The 16,529-nt window shown below is 37.8% G+C and overlaps 3 protein-coding genes and 1 long non-coding RNA gene across 4 annotated transcripts; 1 reads left to right on the plus strand and 3 right to left on the minus strand.

Moving 5' to 3' along the window:
- Window positions 1-1,816: 1,816 nt before the first annotated feature.
- On the plus strand, window positions 1,817-4,253 carry LOC306820799 (UDP-glucuronosyltransferase 2C1-like). The gene has a single exon (XM_079338766.1). It carries the CDS (start codon window positions 1,909-1,911, stop codon window positions 3,499-3,501), a length of 1,593 nt encoding a protein of 530 aa, XP_079194892.1. The 5' UTR covers window positions 1,817-1,908; the 3' UTR covers window positions 3,502-4,253.
- Window positions 4,254-4,460: 207 nt separating this feature from the next.
- Window positions 4,461-5,558, minus strand: LOC306820809. The gene is made up of 3 exons (XR_013778713.1): window positions 5,527-5,558; window positions 5,230-5,303; window positions 4,461-4,819 (listed from the first exon to the last, which is right to left on the minus strand). It is a non-coding gene; the product is annotated as an uncharacterized lncRNA (long non-coding RNA).
- A 369-nt stretch (window positions 5,559-5,927) lies between these two features.
- LOC306821786 (uncharacterized protein) lies at window positions 5,928-7,338 on the minus strand (the record flags this gene model as incomplete). The annotated part of the gene is made up of 5 exons (XM_079340359.1): window positions 7,071-7,338; window positions 6,676-6,990; window positions 6,467-6,571; window positions 6,233-6,260; window positions 5,928-6,039 (listed from the first exon to the last, which is right to left on the minus strand). Exons 1-5 carry the CDS (start codon window positions 7,105-7,107, stop codon window positions 5,928-5,930), a joined length of 597 nt encoding a protein of 198 aa, XP_079196485.1. The 5' UTR covers window positions 7,108-7,338.
- Window positions 7,339-8,456: 1,118 nt separating this feature from the next.
- chrna3 (cholinergic receptor, nicotinic, alpha 3) lies at window positions 8,457-15,859 on the minus strand. Its single transcript, XM_079340073.1, has 6 exons — window positions 15,764-15,859; window positions 15,224-15,363; window positions 12,944-12,988; window positions 11,273-11,382; window positions 9,761-10,964; window positions 8,457-9,670 (listed from the first exon to the last, which is right to left on the minus strand). The coding sequence occupies exons 1-6, from the start codon at window positions 15,822-15,824 to the stop codon at window positions 9,542-9,544; spliced, it is 1,689 nt and encodes a 562-aa protein (XP_079196199.1). The 5' UTR covers window positions 15,825-15,859; the 3' UTR covers window positions 8,457-9,541.
- Window positions 15,860-16,529: the final 670 nt, after the last annotated feature.

Below are 16,529 nucleotides of genomic sequence, written 5' to 3' on the forward strand. Positions count from 1 at the left end.
GAGGTTGACTTTCTTGCCAAGACTTGAATTTCTCAGGCAGCACTTCCTATGAGCTTAAGGACAAATTCTCCTGAGGACTGTAAAGCTACCCTTTGTAGATCAGTACAAAGACAATGCAGGTCCACAATGTTTTTAGCCTACCTGTAGCTTCGCACCATGACTTAGCTTCAGTGTGACTGAAAACAGATCTTGTTTGATTGATGCTGCATGCAGATACCTCAGATGATGTGATTCAGAGACATGTTATGTAATGTTCTTTTTCGCCACCAACATCTACAATGATTAGGAAGAAGCTGTCAACCTTTGTCAAGCCTGCACTGCCACTGCATGGTCATGTTGTCACATTACATCTAAAAAGAAAAAGCAACAAAGGCCCAATGACAAGCATGATCATGTTTTAGACTGAGGTTGTGAAATCTCCAACAGTTGAGTTGGTTACTACTACATTGAATGTAGAGAATGTTATTAAAAAGTGATGAACAAAATCATTACAGATAGAAAATGTAATGCAGTTTTACATTTTGTTCTTATTGGGATTAAATGGATAAAACAAATGAACAAAGAAAGGATGCAGCCCTCTCCAAATATTGCAATGGGTTTGTAAGTTTATTGATTGAGGATTTCATTGTCAGACATCTGAAGTTTGATGCAGCTCCATTTATCCATTAAATAAAGAATCTGAATCTGAATTCACAACATAAAAAATTAAGACAACATAAAAAGATGTGCAGGCCTACGTTTGAAACAACTTTCAATAAACATTTTCAGAGGCCTCAACCCTCTTTTGATCTGGGATCAAACTCCATTTTTGATTTCTGGATTAGGTTTTGTTGTTTTTATTTGATACCTGGCCAAGGATGTTATTTTAATTACTTTAAGGAAAGCCATCATGGACTTCTTTTTCACTATGCTAAAATTAAGGATGATTTTAAGGCTGAAATAAAAAGCAAACAAGCAATGCAATACACATCTAATGAGCCTGATATGAAGATAAAGAAAGGATGAATTATACATAAATCAATGTATAAAGGTGCATAGCTGCACAATATGCAACCACAAATATGTTTTCTTTATTTATTTTATATTAATTATCCCCATTATCCACTATATATAATAATACAATACAATGCAATCATACAACATAATAATTATAATATTATTGATAACAACACAACAACATACGAAATAAAAACAAAGGAGACCAAGTAGATATATAGGATCCTTTTTTTCCCCCAGTAGTAAGACAATATCCGAATAATTCAGGGCCCATGACTATAAAATGAATAAGACATGTCTACATAAAACTAACTTATAATGGCTTTCATAAATAAAATAAAGGGGTGAAGGCTTACAATACAGGATAATTTCCTTGCACTGCTTTTGGTTTGTCATTCGAGCTTCTTATTTTAATCTAAGGAACATAATATCTATTTGATCACCGTGTCTCTTCACTCTTCATTTCTTTCATTATAGCTGAAAGGCTTGAAATTGTGATGTTTTGTTAACATAACTTTGAGAATCCTACCAACAGTACACTGTCAATAAACATTTACAATACCACAGAAATGCTTCATGGGATAAAGGGTCACTAATAAGCAGCTGAAACATGTTTCTACCAAAAGCTTTGACAAAGAGCCCACATTGTAGTATATTCACTGGGGGAAAATTCCAAAGGAAAATGAATGCAAAGTCCACTTACGTAACTTTCCTGGAATTTGTACTTATTTATTCAGTGGTATATTTGGTGGTCCACACCAACATCAAGCGCATGCAGTCCGGGGCTACCTCATGTTAAACAGGTGTGTCACAGATTAGATTGATTTATAGTGAACTTTGCACCGCTTGTTTTTGTTAACCCATGGGAATTAAAAATGTTTTTGTTGTATTTTTTTTTTGTTCAGGTTGAAGATGTACCATAACAGAAATGCAACATTTCTTCTCTTGTTGTGCACAGCTTTTTCATCATGGAGGACATGTCACGGAGGTAAGATTTTGATCGTGCCTTTAGAGGGCAGCCACTGGGTGAACATGGACATCATGATCAAAGCTCTGCACTCTGAAGGACACTCAGTTGATGTTTTACGAACAAATCAAAGCTGGTACATTAAGGACGGCTTCCCACACTACAAGACAATCACTGTCCCTGTCGCTGAAGCCTTCAACCACGACTTCATCAACCCAATCCTGAAAAAGATCATTGACATTGAGAGGGGGGAGAGCTCATTTTTGAAATTTGCAGGTTTGCAGTTGGAGCTGTTTGATGCCATGTACAACATGCACAGAATAATCTGCAATATGGCGATAAGCATGTTTAAAGATGAAGACTTGATGAATAGATTAAAGAAGCGCGACTATGACTTGGTCTTCACTGACCCTGCATGGGGGGCAGGTATAATGTTGGCTCATGCTCTGGAGCTTCCCCTGGTTTATAATGTGCGATGGATCACAAGTGGAGAGGGACATATGGCCATTGCACCTTCTCCTTTATCTTACATCCCAATGACTGGGTCAGGACTTTCAGACAAAATGAGTTTCATACAAAGATTTAAAAATCTTCTTTTCTACTTCATTTGGCAAGCTCAGGATGGATTCCTAATCAATCCTCAGTATCAAGCTGTGTGTGATGAATTGTTTGGCTCAGAGATCAGATACAGAGATCTATTACAGGGGGCAGATCTGTGGCTCATGAGGGTGGACTTTGTCTTTGAGTTCCCTCGTCCCACCATGCCTAATGTCATCTATATTGGCGGGTTTCAGTGTAAACCTGCAAAACCACTTCCTGCAGATCTGGAGGAGTTTGTGCAGAGTTCTGGAGAGCATGGAGTCATTATTATGTCTCTGGGGACTTTTGTAAGTGAACTTCCTGCTGACATAACAAACACAATTGCCGCAGCTTTTGCTAAATTGCCTCAGAAAGTCATTTGGAGACATAAAGGACAAAAACCAACCACTCTGGGAAACAACACTTTGCTGGTGGACTGGATGCCACAGAATGATCTTTTAGGGCATCCCAAGATAAAACTATTTGTTGCCCATGGAGGAACAAACGGACTGCAAGAAGCAATCTATCATGGAGTCCCAGTTGTGGGGCTTCCTGTGTTTTTTGACCAATATGACAACCTGCTGCGTCTTAAAGAGAGAGGTGGGGCTGAGATTCTCACCTTAGCTACTGTGGACAAAGCTGACACCTTCCTGAAGACCATAAAGGGAGTCCTGACCGAGCCCTCGTACAGGATGAGCATGCAAAAACTCTCCAAGCTGCACAGAGATACTCCCATCAAGCCTCTGGATAGTGCTCTCTTCTGGATAGAGTTTGTCATGAGACACAAAGGTGCAGCTCACTTGAGAACAGAGTCCTACAAACTGCCCTGGTATTCCTACCACTCTGTGGATGTCTTTGCGTTCCTGGCTGGAGCTTTGCTTCTCATACTAATGATTGTTTTCATGTTGATTTGGTGTTTATGCACTACCAGGAGTAAAAATAGAATTAAGCGTGATTAATCATTCGAAGGATGTATATTGTATACATTGCATCTGTGAAAACAAGAACATGCCATTAGCATGGGGCCAATGTTGTTAACTAAATATAAGTAGAACTGATTATTTCTGACTTTCTGAAAACTACAAATACCAATAATAAAAAGTTGTCTTTTCCAATGTAAATGTTTCAGAACATGTAACAAAGGGGGATAGGCCAACCCCTTCTAAAGGGCAGGGGGAAACCCTGTATGTAGAATCTGGTAGCCAGGCTCTGTAAACACTGATGCGCTCTTTAGAAGTTAAATGAGATTTCTAATTAGGTCTTCATCGAAGGCTCATAGTCCTTGTTATGTAAGCGGACCTTGTATGTTCAGACTGAAACAATACCAAAGAAAAACTTTTGAGAAAGGTATGTGAATTTTCAGCTTATCTGAGTAAAGCTGTTAAAATGGCTCAGAAGCTTTAAGCCTCTTTGTTTAGAGGTTATTAACGTTAATGCACTCTCCTTTCCCCTACATTTTAATGACTGACGAGTTACTCCATTCATTCTGGAGGTTTAGTCACTGTGTTGTCCCAGGAGAACCTGAATGACCTAAAACACTTTCCTTTTAAATACTAGATGTACAGTTGTTGAAATTATTTTCCTTTTAAATGGCATATACATTAAACACATGTTATTATGTACTTTAATTCATTAATGGTTTTCTTTCATGATGATTAATATTTTAATAGAAATAAAATGCTAATCCAGTATTAAAATGAACATCACTGTTGATACAGTTATACATGAATTATTGTATATTTAAAGTGAGATGCATCTCAATGAATCAGCAGAAAAACACGTTTTATTTCTATCAGCATAATATTATACATGAATAAACAGGATACAACCAGCTACATATGTGTCTGATAACTGATAGCTGTCAAGTGTTTCAATCCCTTTTTCTTATTATTTTCTTTCTTTTTCACTCAAAGTTTGAAATGACAGACAATATCACCTTTTTGCTTCAAATGATATAAACGCGCATCAGTTATTTTAGTGAAGAAAAAAGGATACATGTTGAAATTCACTTATTGTCTAATCGGCTTTGAAAAAGGAGCCGTTCTTCTTGCTTTATTTTCACTTTTGATAGACTATGGCAATGACACATCATTAATTTGTTAAAAATGAAAGCAATTAAGGTAGATAAAAATACATTCACTTGTAAAACACAGATGAAACAACAACCGAACAAACAGACGGTATCATGATGCACTGAAGGGAAATTGAATCAATGCTGCTGGTATTCTTTCATCTTGTAGGACGTGGAATACAAATCCCGTCTCCCAGGTTCATCCTCTGTGGTTGAGAAGTTCACAGATTAAAGACAGGCTCATTGGTGTCTGTGTTAAGTAACAATGTTTTAATTGGTTACACTCTTTGTTAGCAAACAGACAGAATTAGCTGTTGTGGGTCAGTGTGCTTGCTGAAAAGGTCCGCTCACATCTGTTACAAATAGAGTCGTGGTTTTCCTGTATCGTGCACTGAACTTACTGACAGAAAACAAGAATCTTTCATCTGAGCCCTACAGCCTCCTAGTCTAAAAACGCTTTCTTATAAACATGTTTACTGATTTTAACATTTACTCGTCAATAAAAACAAGACAGAAGGCACACACCCTGTCACTCTCATCTTTTTGTTAGATACCCAATTTAACTTCTAGTGGAGGTTAAAATACTGATTATAACACAAAGCAGATCTTCACTTACCAGCAACACTGTACAATCCATCATACTCAGGGTAAGAGTCATCAGCTTCCTCAGCAACCATGCCATTCTGATACCTGACAAAATGTTGAAAATGTATATCAACAACAACAATAACAATAATAATAATAATAATAATAATAATAATAATAATGATAATAATAATAATAATAATAGTAATAATAATAACGCAAGTTGACTAAGATTTTAAAGAAGTCACATTACAATATAACATTTGTTTTTATCTAACTTATTAGACACTGAGGGTCATATTTATTTAAAATTAATGATATTGCTTACTGTTCTTCCGACTCCATGCTGAAAGATTCATCTGATACATCAAAGAAGAGTTTGTAGTATAAGAGACAGAAATCCACAGGTCACTTTTGGCAGATAACACTTTGAATCTTTCTATATGTCCCAATATTCGTAACAATAGTTAATTAATTATGCATTCTTTTGTTAAAACCTCATGAATGTTTTCGAAAGCTCCATTGTATAATATGACAGGGATAAACGGAAAAGATTGAACAGTTTCAGCTTAAGTCAAAAGATGATAAATTACAAAGTTGGACCATATCAGTTACTGTATGTCTCGTACTGTTCATGCTCTCATTGTTTTCAGACTGGGTAGAATGGTTTTAGATTACTCTTTCAAGTCATCAAAGATAATTCAATCACCGTTTCCCCTGAGTATGTATTTACTGTAATTCTATTTTCAACATACCATCCTCTGTTTCCATATTGTCTGCATCTGCCTGCTGCTCCTGCTGTTCCTCCCACATGTCTGTATCCGCCTGCTGTCTCTCTGCACTGTGAGAACATGCAATGTAAGATAGCCACAAGCCCAACAATGTTTGACACAAACATCAGACAATTTCTTTTTAAAATCTTGCTTCTAAGGAATGTCCATGACTCCCTGTTTCTGATGTTTTATGATCTGTTTATATATATAGGAATACTGTTTGACATGAAACGAAATCAGTAAGGCTTGTTGAACACTTACCCAAGGATGGACGAAGCTGAGGCTGATCCTGTTGATGAGGTGAAACAAAATAAATTTTGGATAAATTAAACATGCACACATCCCCAGTATAGACAGTGTAATATTTTAAAAAAAGCTTTAAAATTAATGCTGAATATATAGATGTTTATTTTTATAATGGGCCAATAGCAGAGCAGTCAAACCAATTTTTTTAAATTGATAGATATCTAAATAATATATTTCTTATTATGTGACCGTATTTGTTGATCCACCACAGAGCCAGACCCAGACCCAGACTCAGAGATAAAATCAGGCTTATCCCAACTGCAAAGATGGCAACCTCTTGGAAGAAGCGACTCCCTGAAAAGCAACAAAAGCATTTAAACATTATCATATATGTGTTCTTAAAATGAGTATTTTTTGTTATTTGAAAAAAACAAACAAAAAAACCCCCCTAAACTAACCATTGACCATAAGGATTACTGCATTGTTTCCATAGATATCATGCTTCTTGATGCATGTAGATGGCAGCACCACACAGCTGTAATGGCCTGAATCCCTCATGGCTGCTCCCTGGATGGTGAAAATTGCCTCCATCTTTGTGACATTAAATGTTTGCACCTGCAGTATGGAGTCATTTCTTCGCAGGTACGAGTGGATGAGCTGACATTCTCTGATTGTTTGCAGGGTGACGGAAAGAGTGCACCTGAACTCCACATAGTCTCCCTCGTTGACAGTAGATACCCCAGCTACTGAAATATCTGCAGGGAGAAAATTGGCTGTGCAGCAGAAAGACAAAGCAAATTGAGTGGAGGTATATAACATTGATATTGTGCATTATTGTAATAAAAATTCAAACCTATAACTAGAATCTCAATGATGTTGTGTCCTCTCATGGGAACTTGTTTGGGTGAATCCTTTTTTAAGGAGTAAACACAGCTGTAATTCCCACTGTTGTGTCGATTCACTGTCTGTATGATGAAGGTGGTGTCATTTTGATCTTGCTTCTGCAGTTTCTTTTCAACTTGAATGTCATCCTTGCACAAATAAACATAAACTTCGATGTTTTTCTTCCCAAATGTGCTGCAGGTTAGATAAAGGTCACTGCTCTCGCTGATTCTTTTCTGCTGGGCCAGGACCCTTGCAGGAAAAATGTCTGTCACATTGATGAGTTGATAAAGAAATAAAAATCAATCAATGCAGAACAAAGTATATTTGAAAAGAGATGTATAAATGTTTTCAAGTGAATGAAAGCTTACCATTACTTTGACTTTTGACACAACATGTGACGCAGCCTAAGAGAAAAAAATAAATAAAAACTATACTTTGTATTTCCAGGCAAAGTGTTATCTACCTGAAAGAATAATATTTCAATAGTTTGTCAGGATACTTACAAAGAAAAATGAGGATTAAATTCATGATCACCATCTTGAAAGCCATAGACCTACTTCACAGCACCTTGTGAAAGAACTTCTCATGTCACAGACTATTGAAAGTGAAACCCTGCACAAACCAATAGTAACTTCCTGTTTTATGTTCCTGTTAGTCGTCTGCTGACATTTGAACACATTTGTTCTAAAATTAAACACCAACTCTTTAAATTTAGTTTAGTTTAGTTTTAGTTGTATTTTTGAATGAAAATGGTTTGTTCTTCCTTTACTTCATACTCAGAGTCAGTTTTTGTAGAATTTGTATTTCTTGAGACAACTCATCATTTAAAAACACATTTTTGTCTGACATCACGCAGTACTGTCACTGTTTGGCAGATCTCCAACGCATCAGTCCTGAGTGAGCTTATATTACAGTAAGTAGCCAGATTTTCTCATCAGATGTGACATGGAGCAATTACACTATATCTGTCTGTGCTACCCTGCCAGCTTTCAATTAATACAAGCAGGTTTTTGGTGTAATCGCATAACTCGCCATCTGTTGTGATTTTTAGTCGTATAATGAGAATCTGATAGCGACATATTAAAAGACAGAGCCCACGGTGGAGGCTTTTGAAATAGATATCTACAGTGCAAGTGAGAATATGAACATCTTCAAACCTGACCCCTGCACAAATTTATCTTAAATATCTGGACCTCTACAGTATGCGTGGAGAGCCTGTGTTATGTTGCACCAAACAGGACGACTTGGATTTCAGGATTGATTGGTTCATCCCTTGACAGCCGCAGATATATGATGTTAGAACAGACTCTACGGAGTCAAAGAGTGGAAACATTTGGTCAGAAGAGCGGTTTGATGAAGAGAATAGAGAAATCCAATAAGGTCCTTCATCAGTTACTCTCTGTATTGATCATGATAGGATTAGCTGAGTTAGCCTCTAGAGTATATGGAGCAATAAACACAACCTCAGTGCCACATACATCTACATCCCATAGCTATTGTTGCATAAGCAGAAATACTTGTAGTTTAGAAAAAAATAATTAAGATCCATCTCACTTTAATATAATTGTTTAAAGATTTATTTAGCGACATGTGTGAGTAAAACAGCACTGAAATATGGATGTCTAGATTGTTGTTTTTTTCTTGCAAATCAAATACTTTCCGGTCATTACATAAAGCCATGTTACATGGTCAAAAAACAGCGTTTACTTCTCTCATTTGATCTAGCAGATAGTTCTATGTAGATTTAACATCCACTATCTTTATGTGTTGAACAAACATGAAATGCAGGAGGAAATTCAATGGATGAAACAAAATAAAATACCAGTACTTTCGTAAAATGTTAACCCTAAGAAGATGCCACAACAGCTCATATAACATCCTAAAATTCCCTTAAATAAAAAAGGCGTCATGCCTTTTTATCAGTCGCAGTTTCGCAGCATTACCACATGATGGCAGTCCTTGAAAACAGTCCTTGCTTATTTCCTTTACACACAGAAATTGTGTGTATTCCAAAAAATAATCTGTGGAGTAAAGGTTACACTTTTGAACCTATGTTCATATTTTCTAAATTTGATATGGGTTACTTTAAGTTTATTGAATTTCTTTCCTGATACTTTTCTATAGAATCGAAGATTGCACTACGTTTGTGACAATATTGTCCAAAACAGAACCCCACCCACTTTGGTCTTTGCCATTGTCTTTCAGCCATGTTCTCAGCACTGCAGAGCCCTCAAGCCACTGCAACAAACAAAAAACATCATCTCTTTGTGCAAAACAAACAAACAAAAAACATTTGAGTGAGATTTGGCACAGTCACTCTCCTTCTTTGCTTTGGATTCACTCTTTGTTTTCTCTCTTAGAAAGCCAGGTTTAGAGTCTTACATGAAAACAATTTCATCTAGTTCAACAGTCTGAAATATTTGTTTTTTTCACAGTTACTCAAATATCTTCTAAAAGTAAGAGAGGCTGGAGGAATAGGCCAGCTGTCCCCAAGATACACACTAGCACAAAAACCCAGAGGAAGATTCTGTCGATAACCATGGCCACGTACTTCCAGTCATCCTGAACCTGATGGAGGATCACAGTGAAATATTTTTTTCAGGTTTTTAAAATTTTTTTTGTAAAGCTTTAAAATGATAGTGTTTTTAATGCACTCACCTCCTTTGCTTCATTCTGCAGTCTCATGTTCTCTGCAATGTATTTGACACTCTCAATAGCCTCCCTGACCTCAGGAGAGAGTGGCAACAAGGACATTATTCCGACATCCAGAGACTCAGAGCTGGAGCACTGACTCCCTCCTCCAACCCGGACTGCACTTCCTCCTCCCGTCAGCGCCCCCAGGCTGCACAGCCCTCCAGTCCCTCCTCCTGAGTCTGCGGGCAGTTTGCTAGATCTCTTGTGCCAGCAGCAGTTGCAGTGGCCCTCTCGGCAAATGAATGCAGATCCTGCACTTTCGCCTTTGTCTCCACTTAAGTTATTAAAGTTGGAGAGCTCAGTGTTGTTGAGAAGTCGATGACGGTTTGTCAGGGTGGACACCACGCTGGAGGCCAGGGCCTGGGGTTTGTGCTGCTTCTGTAAGGTACTTGAAGAATGAATAGCACAGGGCCTTGAATGGATCTTCTCAACACTGCTGGCCACTGACACATTCTCGGGGTCCCTCTCTGGTCTGATCATAAACATTACTTTAGGCAGAAGTCCTAGAAAGACTGTCCTCACCCAGCAGGGCATTGTGTGTGTCTTTGGCGTGCGGTAGTGCACATTCAAAACAAAAACAGTGATAACAATGGAGAGGGTGACAAAGATCATGGTGAAGAGGAGATACTCGCCGATCAAGGGGATGACAAGGGAGGTGGAGGGGATGGTTTCAGTTATAACAAGAAGGAAGACAGTTAAAGACAGAAGGACAGAAATACAAAGAGTGACTTTCTCCCCGCAGTCAGAAGGAAGATAGAAGACGAGCACGGTGAGGAAAGAGATGAGAAGACAAGGGATGATCATGTTAACGGTGTAAAATAGCGGCAGTCGACGGATGTACAAGGAGTAGGTGATGTCTGTGTAGATTTCCTCACAACAGTTGTACTTAATGTCGTGTTTGTAACCTGGGGCATCGATGATATTCCACTCGCCGCTCTCCCAGAAGTCTTTGAGGTTGATTGTGGAGCCAATAAGCACCAGATCAATCTTGGCCTTGTCGTACGTCCAGGAGCCGAACTTCATGGTGCAGTTCTGATAGTCAAAGGGGAAGTAAGTGACATCGATCTTGCAAGAGCTCTTAAATATTGCCGGAGGGATCCAGGTGACATCGCCATTGTAACGTAGCAGGGCCTTTGTTTTATCATCCACTTGGAAATCTCCCACTGCACTGTTCCCAGAGTAAGAGAAAGAGAAAGAGAAAAAGAGGAAGACTATGGGGTTGGAGACCAATGATTGAATAAAGACTAGATTAAAGGATGTTATCAAATGATGATCGTTTGAATAGATGCTAGTAGTTTTATTATGACACCACCTGGTATTCCTTTAAGACTTCCTTCAGATTATGGAAGAAAAAAAGATGACACATGCTAAATATGGAGACATATAGTTTATCGCTGTCGGCTATCATTCATAGCAAAGGGAACAAACAATCAATGAAGATGTTAAGCCAGGGTTTATATTAGCTGTTACACTCACTTGTTGTAAAGCACAATGTCTGGCTTCCAAATCCTGTTGGACGGGACTCGGATAAACTCGACACCTGCATAATCTTTTGGATTCCATCTTAGTTTGTAGTCATTCCAGATCTGAAACAAAAAACAAAACACATAATATTTTATATACATTTAAGACAATGAAATAAAAATGTCTAGAGAAAAATTATCGACAAAAAGAGGTATCTTTTTCTTAATTGGTGAAACTCAAAAGAACAAGGCCCTTGATCTAACTAATTTGACATAAGGTCAGATCCTAAGTTAGTTTATCATGAAATGTATCCGCTTTACTACTCAATGAATGCCTTATTTGATTATTTAAAGAATCCAAGAAATGTTAGAATGTGTAAAGATACAAATATTGTAAATACCTACAAGACAAAATATTTTACAATACATATGAAGCAACACTACACATTATAAAAATGATCCTTTGACCACACTGGCCAGTGATGCTTTATCATGAAGCTATACTTATTCACTGTTACAACTAAAAGCTATTGTTAGCATGCTAGCATCTTTGTTTTGGCTATATAGTATGCATTTTGTACATCCAAGTAATATAAACAAAATATGTTTGTCCTAAACAGCCATATAATCTAAAAATAGTTATAAAAGCTCAGAGACAGTAGTTGTTTCCTCGTAAAAATCATCTTTTACTTTATGAATGTATTCTGGCACATTTGAAATTATGATTGTATAATTTCAATTGATTAATTTGTAAAAAAAAAAATCCCTCATAAAAACAATAACAAAATGTTGTATCCAACTGCAGCATATAAACATAGTTTATACAGGATATAAAGTGAGAGATATGGAGCACAGGTTACGGTTTGTTTTATGGACCCTTTGGACAATTTGTTTTGTCCCTCCTTTGAGGACAGAGAATGATCCTTGTGAGAGTCATAAAGCAACAATGTAGAGCTACCTCCGAGAGCTGTAAAAAGCTCACTTAATCAAGAAACCAAAAAAACATACATAGTTTGCTGTGAGGTTTGAATGGCCAGCTGTTGTTACATTGCTTTGAGAGATACTAAAACAATAGATTACATTAAAATAAGTGCAACAGTGTTTAAATTCTCAGCACCAAAGAGCAATTGCAGCATGAAAATGGCTCTAGCGCAGATGTTTATTTGCTCAGCACTTGTTATGTGAGATCTAGAGACCTGCCCTGCCTCATTTAATGCTACACTGTTTTACTGCATAATGCAGCATAGCAGAGGTGGGACCAAGTAGATGACAAGCCAAGAAGCCTTACAGCTTATAAAGAAACAGATTCATTCATGATGTAGATTTGCTCTGTGTAATTATGGAATAGTAGTGCACACAGTGTGCCATAGATGTTATCTGTCATAAAGACAAAGACAAACATTTTGATGTTGGCAAGTACGACACATTTTAGACTACTATCAAATTATTTTTTTCAAAAAATAGACGCATTATATTGATGATGAAAGCTAGGTTCATATGATTTTTTTTCTTTTTCAAAAAGAGGGCCAGAGGATCAATGTGTTTAAAGAGCTTTCCTCCATGAATAATTCATCTTGTCAGTCTAGCAACCAAGAATCATGTATGACAGAAGGCTGGATCCATACTTGATGTCCTTGCCCAAGGTCCATTTGCACAGACACACACCATCACACCATCAACTTACATGCCTCAGCCACAGATTTGTCTCCATGATCTGATTGACTTCATCCTAAGAAAACAGCAAATGATGATCAAGGCTTATTAGCACAGATAAACCAGTAGAAACTTCACATTTTAGAATTTAAACAGTAAAAAACAATGTCAAAGGCGGGTCAGACATCTGTGAAGCACAGACAGGAGGATTAAGAGCAACACAACTGAGTCCTGCACAACTGCAACATAGCAACAACAACAACAACAACAACAACAATAATAATAATAATAATAATAATAATAATAATTTAAAAAAAAATACATTTTGGTCACAGCACTGTATTCACTTTGATCATAACAACTATGGGGTAAAGCTGGAGCAGAGGACTAACTGGGAAAGGGAGAGTGTGTGTGTGTGTGAGATAGGTTTGTGTGTGACTTAGACCGTGAATGAACAAATCTCATGACCCAGTGCATAACATAAAGTATTGATGATAATATGTAGTATTCAGGAGAGGGTGTACATGGCTGGTGAGCAATGGAAGAGAAATGGCTGCAGGGCAAACTTTATTAGATTATCTTTGGGAAAACGTTGATTTGATATCACTTTGAAAGATCTGTAGAACATCCTGTATCTTACCAAGAAATCAGACAGAGTGCAGATACAAAGACAAGTGTTGGGATCAGCTCACCAAAGGATTCAATTAAAACTAATTGTTAGACAATTTAGTGAAGACCCCATATATATATATATATATAGACTTAGAAAGCAATAAGTTTGGAATTTGGAAGACTAAACAATTGTTCTCATTTCTTGACAAGAAATGCATGACAAAACGAACGACTGTACATATTCAGACAATATTACCTTTGGATCATTGCAGACATGCTATTTCCCTTTATTTCAGTGTCAGTGTGCTAAGCTAAGCTATCTGCTTCTGTCTATAGCCTCATATTAAAGGGAAAGCATGAGAGTGGGATACCTGTCTCATCTATCTCTGCAAAAATAAGTAAATACAGCAATTTCCTAACATGTCAAACCTTATTTATATGACAGTCTCTTTCAATACATGCACTGTCACCTGTCCTTAAACCCTCCCTCAGAGAGCCTGTCATATTAATGCTGGTTGTGAGATGATGACTGACCCGCCACATGCAATGATATATTGATGCTCCTAATGAGCTCATACAGCCCGACTCTAATTGGTGTGGGTTGACCAATACCAATTGCATCTGTGTTAGGAGCAGCAGGTGTAGGGAGGGAATAACAGTCATCCATCAACACAGGGACTGCCTCTACACAGGCAAAGTAAAACAGATTGAGAATGGCTACAGTGTGTCAGACCACACACGTTTACACACTAGAAATGACTAAAAGATACTGCATAGGCGATTGTATTCATACGGACAAAGATTTTACACTGTTAGGTACTTTTGGATGAGAAATTGTTAATCATTAAATTCAGCATTTTCCAAATAAATTGTACAAATAAACTGTGTTAGAATGGCTGAGCTCAAAGATTTCCTTTTTGTTTGTTTTTTAACCTATTGTCTATCTCTTCTGTAGCTCGACATCTGATTTATAACTTTAGTTTTATATTAACACAGGGGAGTGTGTTAGCTATTCTCTTCACCAAGTCTAAGAAGAAGAAAAAAGAGCTGATTAGCAACTCCTAATGCCACTCAATACAAGCAGACAGGCTAATGTGATGAGGTACAATGTGTCCAATCCTGTTGATTCTGTAAACAGGGCTGTTCCCCCTGTCCAATGACTAGCCTTTTTGCTTAATTATTAACATCCTCTCTAAGTGTCTGAGTTGAAACAGAGGCGTCTGTCTGCCCTGCAGCCTGCACTCATCAAGCTTCAGCACAACCTTTAGCTGAATCCAGAGGTACTCGTGAAGTAGCAGTGATAGAGTGATAGAGGCTTTCCTAAAGTGAGAGGTACTCAGACAGCTGACACTTTCCATCTTGTCCTGTCCATACAAACAGCCACACTGCCTCTTTTCATCTGGTAGTACCTTCTCAGGACTATAAAGCAGGGGCTGCACTGGCAGGGTGTATTTTAGTTGTCTTGGATGGTATCACAAGTTCACTCCTCTGTAAAACTTCGTTGTTCCAACTTCTCATATGTCTTCCCATGCATTCAAATGTAATTCTGGCGTTGTGTTATTCCTTGTTTCCCCCTCAGGTCCTGACTGCTCCTTCAACAAATTGATGAATGTTTGGCCATGGTGAAGTAGCTGCACATAAATCACAAGGACTACAAACGCAGCAGCCCTGGTCAAACAAACAGCGAACAGTTGCTTACCACTTTGACCAGCTGTGACATGGACACCTCAAACTGCACAATAACTGGATCAGACACATTTTCCACCGGCCGTATGTACTGGTTGTATCTGGAGAATATCACAGAGAAGAGCTTGTGCTCTGCATCCGAAGCGGATCCTCCTGAAGAGAAGCAAAGGGTTAGATATATGACTCAAGTCACACTATAGCCTGGCTACCATAAGGTGACCATAACAGCCAGATATTAGTTACATCAGTTCTCACTACTTTGAGGGAGCAGAGCCAACATATTTGATATATTTCAGAGCACTGATTGTGATAAATAACATTCTTTATAATCCATAGTGTGAAAAATAAACTGTGTTTGTTTGCTTCCATGTTAGGATTTTCTTCTCCTGTTTTCCAATATGAGCACATTCTGAGCTAATGTTAAAATGTTCTCATACAGGGTATGATATTTATTACACATTTGAATGGAATAATTCAACCCGTTTATGCAGAGCAACAAGTAAGTAAAAAAACATTTTTAGTTAAGGACTAATATCTTAACCCATTAACTCACCTGGAAGAAGACAGAGGAGTAGAGAAGACACGTATAAAACGAAAGAAAAAATTACTTTCATCTTTTTTTTCCACCGACGAGTTGAACATGAATCCACGCAGGGTCAGAGGCAGCTGCTCCTCGGGGCAGACAGCAGGAGAAAGTGTGAGAGTGAAAGCAGCTCGAGAGAGAGAGAGAGATCGAGAGAGAGAGAGAGAGAGAGAGAGAGAGAAAGAAAGAGAGAGAGAGAGAGACGGACGGACGGACGGCTCGAAACGCATTGCCACCAACAACACGCTTTTAATATCTGGGAGTTTTTGTGTTGCGAGTCCTTTTTTGTAATTATAAAGGAAATAAAATTAATTAATCTAACCTTTGGTGCCCCTAGGGGAAATTCAAGGCATCCACTAGCAGTATACAAGACATGCAAACACTGCATGTCTTAATAACGAGAAACACACAATTATTGTAAAAAAAACAATGCATTTCTGTTTTTCTTGCACCCCCATTATTGCTCTGACATGGGCGGGGCTTGGGTATGTGGCGTCAATCCTCCCACAGCAGCATTTGACTAAGCATAATATTGGATTTAATAATAAAGTACAAGAAATGTTTCTCTAACAAATATATATATCTCCCAAGCAATCAAGAGACGACAAGCTTTGTTATCTCAAGTTCAGAAATGATTAACTTGTGATGTCCAGACACAGATGACAGCCATTTGTAACTTCTGTGGAAATTCGATGGTCAGTGAGTTGTTCAATTAATCTAATATCTTAAAATCACA

This window comes from Symphodus melops, assembly GCF_947650265.1.
Source record: "Symphodus melops genome assembly, chromosome: 3".
NCBI classification, from domain to species: domain Eukaryota; kingdom Metazoa; phylum Chordata; class Actinopteri; order Labriformes; family Labridae; genus Symphodus; species Symphodus melops.